The sequence below is a fragment of the Dermochelys coriacea genome, chromosome 4, assembly GCF_009764565.3.
Source record: "Dermochelys coriacea isolate rDerCor1 chromosome 4, rDerCor1.pri.v4, whole genome shotgun sequence".
NCBI lineage: Eukaryota > Metazoa > Chordata > Testudines > Dermochelyidae > Dermochelys > Dermochelys coriacea.
In genome coordinates this window covers 111,940,223-111,952,281 of record NC_050071.1, presented here as the reverse complement: position 1 = coordinate 111,952,281, position 12,059 = coordinate 111,940,223, and the positions used below count along the sequence as shown (strand labels likewise).

The window sequence follows — 12,059 nt, the reverse complement described above, 5'->3', positions numbered from 1 at the left end:
CCCCAAAAAGGGGTTGCGTTGCTTTTATCTCACAGATATACTGCGTATGATTTGGCCGGAGGGCTGAGTCAGTGAAGACCACCACAAACAGAGAGAGAGAGAGTGCAGGCACACGCAGTTGGCCAGGGGGCACTTGCGAGAGGTGAGTTCAACCACTTTACACTGGTACTAGAAGTAGGATTGTTCAGACCAGCCCCTGCAAACAAGGGGACCATGGAAGAGCTGGTAAGAGCTGTAGGCCAGCAGCAGCAAACTGTGGCAAGCTTCAAAGCCTCAGCAAGCCACCCAGCAACAGCACGGCAAAACCTTGGAGGGGCTTCAACAGCAGCAACTCCAGGTCACCAGTCTTAGGCTTGGCAGGGAACCTGGCAGCTAAAACAGTGTCTACCCAGGCCCGGCCACTGCAGGTTCCACAGAGGAAAGAGTCAGAAGACCCCCCCCGTGGAGCTTTAGGTAGTATGGGCAAGGGGGTCAAGTGAGATGGATTCAGCTTGATACAAGCCATGATTATAAGTCCAGCCCGGTTGCCATGAGGGCTGCTGGGACCAGTGAAGGCCAGGTGGATAAAGACACCCGGCCATGAATAGCTGAGGCCCAGGCTATAGTTAAGGCAGAACAGAGGACTGTCGGGACTCAGTTTAGGGCTTGGAAGGCTGCCCCAGGGATAGTTTGTTTTTTTTCCATTGTGGGGAAATGGGCCACATAAGAAGGTATTGCCCCCCTTAACTCAGGAAGTCAGTACTGGTACTGTCATAGTCCCAGGACTCCCTGTAATTGGCAAACCTGGTAGACAAGGATGGACTGAAGCCCATATGATAGTAATGGGAAAGCAGTTGTGGGTCTTGAACAGTCCTTTTGCTGAAGGGAAGACCCAGCCTGTAGTGTCTGTCCTGAGGGAAGAGAACATGGGGAATGTACCTAATGTGTCGCAGGAACTAAAGCAAGGTCGGGGCCCTGAAATGACTCCTGTGGAGAAGAGCCCAATAAGAAGCTCTGAGGGACAGCAGGGTTCCCTGACAGAAGGTGTTGGAGACAGAGGGAAACCTGTTTCATAGGACCTGGGAGCTCAGAGAATGACTGACTGATAGTCAGGACTCTTGGTTGGGCACCAGGCACCCCTACAACCTGCAGAACCAGATGAATGCTCTCTGGTATGAACTAAATAACTGGTTAAAGGCTTATGAGACCCAGGTCCAGGGAATAGAAGAGACCCGTTTTCAAATGGTGAAAGAGCTGGCCAAGGAGCTGGGACAGACCAAGCAGGAGACAACTGATCTTGAGAAGGTGAAGCTGGCGCTGGCAGCCAAATGTAAAGAGGTATCCAAGGCAAGCAAAACGTGTCTGCCTAGTGAGTGAGACATTGGCTACACAAAAGATGATAGGCAGGTGAAGGAGGTGAGCTGAACTGAAACCTGGAGTAGGAGGTCTCCAGCCTAAAAGATAGACAGAAGAAGTTGGAGCATCTGCTTGTTTTGAAGAGAGAATGTTCTGCCTATTATAGAGACCAGTGGGCCTGTACAAAAGCAGAGATACAGGAAAGAGAAACCCTCTCCTTGAGCAGAATTCTGAAAGAAAGCCAGCAACAGAAGCTGACTCTAGAAAGGACCCAGCAAGCCTTAGAGGAGCAGCTTACCATACTGGGAAAAGAGCCAGAGACTAAGACCAGAGATTACCCCGAGGCTTGTGTGGATACCAGTGTGTTGGCTGATGGGTTAGGCACCCAGAAAGGCCTCCCGAAAGGAGTGGGTAGCAGTCTAATAAAGTTCCCATTAAAGTTACAACAGAGGCTGCAATAATAGCAGTAGCCCCTTCAGCTACACAGCAGACTCTACTGTAAAGGACTGGGGTAAGCTAGAAGAGAAGGCTGCTACAGCTGATCGGAACCAGGCTGAAATCCTGGAACTATGGATATAGGTAGCTTAATACCAGCAGGAGTTGGAAGAGATCTGCTCTTCATGGGAAAAGATTGTAGGGTAAGCACTAAAATAGGAGCAAGAACTGACCCATCTCAAAGTTGAAAAGGAGACAGCGGACCAGCAGCGCTTACTGCTGCAAAAGGAGCTGACCAAGCTCCAAAACCTGATCAAGGTCCAGCTAGGGTCAAAGTCCCACTTAACTAAGGAGAAAGCTGGGGTTTTGTGGACTGAAGCCAGTACAGAAGGAAGATGGTTTGGATAGGGACGTATAGCCACCTGATGAAGCAGAGAGCTGCCTGACCATGGGTCTAAAAATCCAGGATCATGATATAGTGGCAAAGCAGGGTAAAAACTGGATCTCTGCTAAAAAAGAAGAGCTCTTCTCAGAGGAAAAGAAGCTAAAAATGGTCCTAACCTGCTGAATGTTATCCACACAATAGTGTGCATATAGCAAGAACAAAAGTGAGTGTTGCTAAGCCAGGTATTGAAAGCAGTGGACAAAACAGTACAGTCCCTGGTCTTTGGAAGTCCTGGAAGCGATCTGAACTTGGATAGAGAGATCCTTAACTCTGAAGGGTGTATGAGCAGATGCATTCAGAAGGACTCCTCTCCAGATCAGGAGGCCACAGTAAGAGAGTTTTTCTGGGGAAATCCTGGCTTTGTTAACCAGCCTAGAGGCAGTAAAAGGCTTTTACCATCTGAATGCCCCCTATATGGTAAATTTATGATATGTCTCTGATTATGGAGGGTTACGTGCACTGTATGGGCTACCTACAAAAAGGGGACTCTGGCCTGTGGTCACTTATTTCTCTGAGGGAGATAAGGGTATTGCCAAGGACCTAGTGGACTTCCTAATGTCAGCCAAACAAGAAGTCCTTCCCTCTCCCCCTCCTGCCCCCCTTGGCTGAGAAACATGGCTAAAGGGTACCTTTGGTTGAGCCTACCTCTTGAGATTGGTTTGCTCTGAAAAGAAGGAGCTCCCAGAGAGCCTGAACAATGAAAACATCTCCAGACAAAGAGTTCTGAAAGGAACCCTGTCTGCGGCAATGAGATATTAAAAGCTCTCCAGGTAGAGAGGCCTGGGAGGGAACCCTGCTAAAAAGGGGACAAGGATTATAAAAGCTCTCCAGGTAGAAAGGCCTGGGATAGAAGTACTCTGAGGCAGAAGTGCAAAATTAATAGGTGTGTCCACAGAGCTACTTAAGGAAGGAGCCTGAATTGGAAAATCTCTCCAGGTAAGAGAGGCCTGGTAGAGAAGTTCTTGAGCAATCACGGCAGAAAGTGAAGAACTCTTGGAGGTAGAAAGGCCTGAAGGAAAACGCACAGACCCATTGGGGTGAGAAACTGCCAAATCTTTCCAGAGAGGCCTGGCAGGGAAACCCTGAGAAATCAGGGCAAGGACTACTAAAGCTTCCTGTGTAAGAGGCCAGGGAGGGAGAGCCCTAACAAACAGGGGCACAGGCAAAGGAACTCTCTAGACTATTCCCAACAACTGTTTCGTATTCCTCTTGGTACTCTTGTTTTGCATCAAAAATAGTTGCAAACAAATATAAAAGCTGTCTGTCTATGGATTTTATACTGCCACCCATCATTGCAATAACTGAGCATTTTCTGCAAAGCTATGTTTTTCGTTACAGAAAACTTTTCCCCTTTTGCTTTTGACCATGTGTCTTACTTTGGCTTTACCTACTATGCGTATTGATTCTTTTTGCTTTCGTTTTCCTAAACTGAGGTGAAGCAGTATTCTAAAGCAAATATTAATGTGGTCGGTTTTCATCCATTGTACTTCAATCATCTTTTTTCCAAGTTTTTATATTTATATTTATATTTTTATTCCAATAGATTTCAAAGAGGTTAATGGACAAGAAATTCAAAGAGCAAATCACTGTTGCGTTACAAAAGCTAGAGCAGTATGGTGGAAAGGTGAGTTGAACAGATTATTCTCTGCATTTTACATTTTGTAAAAAAAATATAAAAAATATACTTGAATTTAAACCATGTCAAGAAAACTTTGATTTCAAGTCTCTGAATCCTTCAAGCTTTGCTCCGGCAAAGACTTATGTATGTGCTTAACTCTACACCCTGGAACGACCGTGTGTAAAATTAAGCATACGTGTAGGTTTTGCAAGGTTGGGGCCTAGTGGTGTTGTGTAGTGATTCATAATGTGAAAATAGCTTTATTTTTCCTGTATATGAATTGTGACATAGAAGAGAGATAGAATCTACTTCATGTAATACATAGTCACTTATAGCCTTTTATTTTACATTTCTATAGAGAATACTTAAAAAACACCTAAATTGTCATACATCCTCACACTAATTTCTTGTGCTCCTTCATAAGAAACGTAGGTGCACACCTTAACATGACTTCCAGGGATTCACACAGCAGGCCTCTTAGTCCCACACTGAGTCCCCTTCAGTGGGACTCCATTGAGAAGTAACTGCCTGTCCACGTAGATGTCCTTTGCAACATAAGTGTGTAAAACATTAAACTGTTTCTGCTAGGAGGTGTGTGCAACCTTACTGGTGAGACGGAACATTTGCTATTCTTTTCCTCACTAGATACCAAAAGAGCTCTATAGTTCTACTTCCAGGGCTTGAAATTTGTGAAGAAAAAAGTTTACCTACTGCAGTGACATGTAATGTTTTTAAAATACTGGCTTTGTTAGTTAACCTAAAGTATTTAAATGTCTGACAGTAAGCATCAGTTTGATCCATGTTCTATCTGTAGTAACCTTTTGTCTTCCCAAACAAACAGGATTCTTTCCAAATCAATAATAAAACAATTACTAAGAAATACTAAAATTTTGTATAAAAAAAGAGATATTTTATACATTTTTGTATTCAACTTGCTGATATCCACTTCTCCCTTTCTTTCTTTTATCCTGTTTTCTACCCTCTCTTCCTGTCCCCTTTTCTTAAGAGAAATTCTTAACCAGTATCTTGTTAACTGCTGGAAATGGCCCACCTTGATTATCACCATAAAAGGTTTTCCTTCTCCCCCCCTCCCCTTCCTGCTGGTAATAGCTCATCTTAAGTGATCACTCTCCTTACAGTGTGTATGATAAAACCCATTGTTTCATGTTCTCTGTGTGTGTATATAAATCTCCCCACTGTATTTTCTACTGAATGCATCCGATGAAGTGAGCTGTAGCTCACGAAAGCTTATGCTCTAATAAATTTGTTAGTCTCTAAGGTGCCACAAGTACTCCTTTTCTTCTTAACCAGTATTGCACCCTTCTTTAAGTTCTCTCATTCCTCCCTTGTTGTCTTTAAATTATCTCCTAACTCTTATTGAGGATTAATTCTGCCTTTGTCAAACACACAGCTTCTACTGATTTAATTGAGAATTACATTTGTAAGAAGGCTTTCGAATTGGGCATTTGATTTTCTTTCATTCACCCTCCCACCCACCTACCCCTTCTTGGGTACTCACTTCAAATATCGAAGAGGAAAATAATGATGCCCCGTAAATGATATTATTTAAAAACAATTTTCCCAGCAGAACACATGGCTTATGGAATTTTTAAACCCTGTATGTTTTTTCTGTGAGTGCCTTTTTAAAAGAAAAAAAATTTATTCGAGTGAGAGCAGCAAGAACTTAGCGGTAGTTAATAGATTCTACCCTCCTGTAGTTCTCCCATCTGTTTTCTTCTGTTGTTTTATCAGTTCTTTGCATGTTTGGTTGTGTTTTTTTTTAAGTTATTTGTCTCTGCTACTTTTCCTCTGAGAAAGAGATTTGATTTCTCTGTCTTCAAATCTCTTCTTTTGATAGTTTAGTTTGCATGATGGTGTTTAGATATGTATAATTTTAAGGAAATGTTGTAATACAGATTGCCACGTGGTTGTCTTCAGAACTAAGTGCTTCTTACTGTGTAAACTTCATTTTTATCAACAGGAGAGTGTAACTATCATCAAATCTAAAATTCCAACCTATTGTTCTATCTCCTTTTGAATGAGAGAACCATATAGTCATTTACACTGCATGGTGTGACTGTGGGCGTCAGAAGCTGACTGTGGATGCTGTTGGAATTTCCTTATGGTACAACTTATTCTAGTAAAACTAACCACAAACATTCTGTAATCTGGCTTGGGAGAAAAATTGAAGATTAAGTGAAGTGTCCTCATAACATCTTGTGAAAAAGTGTAATTATGGTAAACAGTTATATCATTTTTATTATATAAATCTTTTTGTGTATCCAGTCTTATGTTTACAGTTGCAGTCAATAATTGATTATCTACCATCCATTTTTTCAGCTGTAAACAAAGTAAATGTTAAGTTATTTTTGCTGTACATTCCTATTTCCTTTAATAATTCTGCCACACTTACTGTGTTTATCAAATGTTACATAAAAGGTAGAATTTGATTGTAATTATTAATTAAGCAGTAACTAACTCACTGCTAAAGTGCATATACATCTTTATTTTATATAGGTAAAACTTGCAATGATCTCTTTCCATGATGAGTGTTGGAGATGAAAATGTGAGTTTTCTGTTACAAAAGAACTGATTTCAAACTAGTTGTACAGTGTTGCTCTAGTAGCGTAAACAGGATAAAAACACCAGGTGTTGATATTGAATACTGTTTTTCATATTCCATGCCAGTAACCCTTCATTTTGAAAACTGTCACATTGGGAACTTAAATCTTAGCACAGTACTGAATTAACAGTTAATTCAGGATGCGTGTATTGAAACAGTAAATCCATTTGGTTAAAGAAATGCCTGTAGTCTAGTATTTTTTAAAAAAACAAAAACATTGTGCTTGTTTTTCTTTCTTGTATTTTATTTTTATATATATAATTTTATGTTATCATTATTTATTTATTTATTTATTTTACAAAATGTGCACATTTAGTTTACGCAAACATGCTACAGCAAATTTCAGGTGTACGTGTATTGTACTACTCTTATTCCTACACTGGTGATAGCAGAGCAGCCTTCAACATTCCATCTCTACACCAGAATAGATACCTGATTTATTTTTGCAAAATAATGGTTGCAGCATTCTTTCTACTCCAGTAGCCCCTTCACATCGTTTGTGCAGAAATGTCACAATAAAGATTGGCATATCTTCAGTAGCATTTCAAAGTATTGGCCTGGAATCACTCAAAACAATAGTACAATAATTTTTATTTCTTAATTGTGATGGGGAAAAGATCCATTTTAATCTTTCATATCTGTGCACTTATGGTTTTTTAGGTCCAGAATTAAAGCTGTTCCTACTTTGATAGAATTAATGTTCCTCAAGAATGTAATAGTAGTACTGCTTATAAACAACATTGGTGTATAGCTAAAGTTTGCTTCTTTTTTACTCCCTTTTCATAGTAAACAGACCATTGAAACAGATATTAGACTGTCTAGATATTACTGCATTCTGAGTACTGAAGTGAGATGGAAGCTTCAAAAGACCATTATCTCCTTTTTCCTCATTAAAACTGGTAAGACACGTACTTCTGGAAATAATGGTAGAACTAGATTTTCTTCACAAAGAAATTTGAACTCAAAACCTTTTCAGGTCCTTAATTTTGAGCAAAAAACTTTGCCGACAGTCCAACCAGAATTACACATACAATATATAAGACTTCAGGTACTCATTTCATGAAAAATTCATAAATGCAGATTTATTAGGTAAGGATGATCTGTTTAATACCTACCAGTGGTACATGTCTATCTGAATCATAAAATTTTTTATTATAAAAAAGATTTCTTCCTCTTATGTAAATTAGCTGGGCTTCAATAAAAGAGGAAAGAAAGCCAAATAAAAATGGATGATGTTGTAGGAGATATGTATTGCTCATCAACTGTAGCAATATTTACTCGAAGTATTATGTAAAAATGAGCATTACACAGTACAAATGTGAAAAGGAAATAAAGGATGATTTCTCTGTAAAACAGAGGCTAAGACACTTTTTAAGGATTTTTAAGACACTTAAAATCCAGGGGCTGAATCCAATACAAACAAGTATCAAAAACAGCTATTTTTCATCTCCTTGTGTTAAAGCCTCTTTTATCTAGGGGTTGGAAAAGTAATAAAGCTGTATAATGGCAAATGCTATGCTATTTTTGGGAGTTGTGGGGTAAAACCTAGTATTTTTAGCATATCCCATTAGATAAAGGACAAATGATTACTTCCTAACCTTTGGGAAATCATTTCTGGGAGGAAGGTCTTTATAATAAAACAAAACTTATTTGCATAATACATGTCTCAGTGTAAAGCTGAGCAATCCTACATATGGTAAATGTGGCAAATTCAGCTTTAAGTAATGTTGCAGAATAGTTCACATTTGTCCATTAATTGCAGACTAAATCACATTTTCAAAGAGCTGCATGGAACGCATTATGTTTTCATCCTGTAAGAAGAAGAAAAATACATGTCAGATTCTTATATTTCCTATACAGAAGTGTGTAGAGAGGAAAAAGTGGGTAGAAGTCACTAATGTTAGTTACTGACAGCAGCAACTTGTTTGGAAAAATTAATAAGTGATGTTAAAACTTAACACTGAAACTGGTACTGATTTTAGAAAAAAATACCGAAACTATTAATAAATAATTACTGAAATTAAAAGAAATTAAACTGGAAAGTGTATATTAAGTTAATTTGTGTTTTTGTTAATCATTCGGTAAAACAGTCTACACTGTTTTGGAGGTAATCAATTGAACTCTTGAAACTCTATAAAAAAAAAATAGTATATAAATATGTGGTAACTTCATATGTGCAATTTGATTACAGTCAGTAACTTCCATATATTTGAAATTGTTGCTTGGCACAGTATATTCTCCCCAAAAAACCCTTTGGCATTATAGGGGACTATTTTGTAGATTCAAGAAAAATTTAAAACTGAGTCACGTGCATGCATCACGATAATTCTCCCAAATACATTGTTAAAATTGTTGACTCCTCAGCTCAGATTTTCCCCACTGGCAGTACAACATAGCAAGTCTTCTCTGATTTTACTGCTTGTTGATATTAAATAGGGAACTAGTTTAATCCATTTTTATTTAAACTTTTAGCAGTGCCCTTACACAGTTACACCTCTATCCTATCTATAACGCGGTCCTCGGGAGCCAAAAAAATCTTACCGCATTATATGTGAAATCGCGTTGTATCAAACTTGCTATGGAGGGCCAGGTAGGGAAGGCTGTGCCTCCCCAAACAACCTGGCCCTGCCCCCATCCGACCCCCGCTTACTTCCTGCCCGCTGATTGACCCCTCAGAACCCCCGACCCATTCAACCCCTCCTATCCCTGGCCCCCTTAACACGCCGCTCAGAGTAGTGTGTCGGAGCCAGACATGCTGCCATCCTAGGTGCCGACTCCGTGGGTGCTCCGAGGCTGGAGCACCCTTGGAGAAAAATTGGTGGGTACAGAGCACCCACCAGCAGCTCTGCATCCTGCCCCAGCTCACCTCCGCTCCGCCTCCTCCCCTGAGCGCGCCACCGCCGCTCAGCTTCTCCCCCCTCCCTCTCTCCCTCCAAGGCTTGCTGCGAATCAGCTGTTTGGCACGGCAACCCTGGGAAGGGGAAGAAACGGAGCAGCAGCGCACTCTGGAGAGGCGGCAGAGGTGGGTGAGGAGTGGTTTCCCCCCCGGTTACTTGCTGCGGCCCTCCACGCTCATCTACCCCCACCCCAGCTCACCTCTGCTCTGCCTCCTCCCCTGAGCATGCTGCCGCTCGGCTTCTCCCCCGTCCCTCCCAGGCTTGCGCGAGCCTGGGAGGGGAAATGCTTTACCATGTTATATCCGAATTTGCGTTAATTGGATCACGTTATATCGGGGTAGAGGTGTATCTCTTGAGTCATCAACATGTACTGGTCATCCCCCCACTAAATAAATATACATAATAATGATGACTCACAGTAAAACTACCCCTTAACCTCCACCTCTACGAAAATAATTTGGTCTTGAATTTAAGAGTAGTGAGTATCTTATGAAGAGTGCTATCTCCTAGATCAAGGTAACTCCGGCTCCTTTTCCACTGCTGGTTTCAGCTGTGATCTCTCAAGTAGTTAGGGCCCAAATCATTCAGGGCTTTCTTAATAGGTTAAAATCCTTGCCTTGAATTCCACCCAGAAGCTTATTGATGATAAACTCTCAGCATGAAACTCCACCTAATAAAGTAGCCCATGTTCTTCCCTAGCTCTAGTTTCCAGGTGGTCTTGTCATGTAGCTAATTACCATAAACTAATCTCAAGGTGAGGCTAACTGTAGCAAGGGATACATCAGAGTGAAAATAGTGAATTTTTCTCAGCAAATTCAGTTGGAAGAAAGTGTACATGACCAAGTCCATAACCTGGGCGTCTAGGAGCAATCAAGTATCTTCTTAAAACCGCATGGTTTCTGCAGCTGTATTTAACAAATGGCGTTTGTACTCTCTCACTGAAGGTTACCTGTATAATCATATGGCTCCTTCCCCCAAACATTATCTGTCTTATATGGATTGAATTGCAGCCAATAGATCCTCCCTCCACTCCCTTCAATAGATTATTCATTCTATTCTATTAATGAGGTCAGATGTGATAAACAGTAGTAAAATACTTCATAACAAATCCAACAACAAAACCTATCTTCACATGATGATCTAAACAGAATCGGTAAATACCAATTACCTACCAGCAAAAAATGTCTCCGCTACTAGAGTTGTGATGCTGTGTGGAAGGCTGTCCAAATTTCCTCTTTAATAATAGGATAGAACACCAGTCTTTGTAATGGTAGCAAGCCCATTTTTTACCCACTGCACTGTACAGCTGTCCCAGTTCCTACAGTCTCTTTTCAGGAAAACTTTGGGCCTGGCAGCTAATCATAGGTTTAACCTGTGTTTTAAAAGCTTCTTTTAACATCTTTCTCAGTTCCGAAATAGGAAGTGAATCTGTTCTTAGTCTTCCTGTTCTATCAACAGTGTGATGTTGCTTTGTACTTCAACTATAAATCAGTGGCTGTTAGAAAGAATTTATTCAATCTGAGCTAATAACAATCAGATATTGTGTTAGGCAACTGATATAGTGCTAGTATAGGCTTTTAGGTCAATGCAATTAAATCTACTGATACTCTTGGGCTCCCTTTACCCATGATTATCCTTTATGCAAGACCACAGACTCTGATATATTGGAATTGTAATCAGTGCTATTGGCCTTGGAAGCTGCAGGGTTTTTTTAAGTTCTAGTGTGATAACTAGTGTAGAAGGCTACTAACTACATTAGTTTCTTCTATGTACAGTTATCCAGCTAATAATTAGTTTGCAAGTGTAGCAAACACAATTACAGTACCAACTCCTACATTATGGAAAAGTGTCAGAAAAACTGCATTTCACACTGTGTGTATATTAATTTTGGTGATATGGACACACACACACACACACACCCATTTATAAATAAAACAAGGACCTGGTACTGGCATTGGCAGTTTAGGGCTGATTTTGATCCTGCTATTCTGAAATAATTGTATTTCAGGAACACACTGTAGGAAATGCAGTTACACAGAATAATTTTGCAGAAGAGAATTGCTCTCAGCTTTTGGTTCATTTATGTATTGTTTTATCTCTTAAATTGATGAATAAAAGATTCCATAGTGAACCTATTGCAAGAAGTAGAATGAGCACTGAGAAATTCCATTGTTTGATAATAAAGATAGAATCTATTAAATTAAGTCTGGCTACAATACTGTAGATGTTATGTACAGTTGGAAATTTAAAAAAAAAAGATTTTTTTTGGCCGAGAGTGATTAGATGCTTGACGGGTCATCTTCCATGTTGCCACCTCTAATTTTTAGAGTTGGCCTAAACAAAGTGTCCATATCTAACGCAACCATGCTTATAATTAAGCTCTCTTTGAGTAATCTGAAGCTCATCAAATGTGGGTTTTTAAGGAGTCAGGGGAAGAACAAAACACTGAGAATATCTGCTGATAGTCTTGAAAGGCCAAGTTCCAGGCATTGATGCCCAACACACCTTAACAGCCATGGCAAGATGTAGGAGATGAGTTTCCAAATTACCCAAGCATGTAGGGATTTAAAGGTTGTCATTCATGCTATGAATCAGAGATGGACTACAGTTACCCAGTGCCAACATATCTGATTACTCAGAAACAGCAAAGGCTGTAACAGCCTGCTGAAGTTGTGAATCATTCTGGAAAAGAACCATGTTGTAGCC

The 12,059-nt window shown here is 40.2% G+C and overlaps 2 protein-coding genes across 12 annotated transcripts in view; one reads left to right on the top strand and one right to left on the bottom strand.

Annotated features, from left to right (window-relative positions):
- Positions 1 to 12,059, top strand: part of PACRGL (parkin coregulated like) — a 36,253-nt gene that overhangs the window by 23,203 nt on the left and 991 nt on the right. Inside the window, exons 7-10 of one of the 7 annotated variants that reach the window (XR_006281180.1) lie at positions 3,759 to 3,839; positions 5,815 to 5,958; positions 6,351 to 6,399; positions 7,243 to 7,355. Coding sequence is in view for 2 of the 7 variants with exons in the window: in XM_038400065.2 (XP_038255993.1) it covers positions 3,759 to 3,839; positions 5,815 to 5,871 (138 nt within the window). In the remaining 5 variants the exon portion in view is untranslated. Of the gene's footprint in view, positions 1 to 3,758; positions 3,840 to 4,478; positions 4,556 to 5,814; positions 6,637 to 7,242; positions 7,382 to 12,059 lie in introns of those variants that run through there. The other 6 variants (XR_005292667.2, XR_006281179.1, XR_005292665.2 and 3 more) reach the window with 6 other exon arrangements.
- KCNIP4 (potassium voltage-gated channel interacting protein 4) overlaps positions 8,134 to 12,059 on the bottom strand; it is an 849,263-nt gene continuing 845,337 nt past the window's right edge. For all 5 annotated transcript variants that reach the window (XM_038400064.2, XM_038400062.2, XM_038400060.2 and 2 more), the window contains one exon: positions 8,134 to 8,267. In XM_038400064.2, coding sequence (XP_038255992.1) covers positions 8,220 to 8,267 — 48 coding nt within the window. In that variant the 3' untranslated portion in view covers positions 8,134 to 8,219. The remainder of the gene's footprint in view (positions 8,268 to 12,059) is intronic.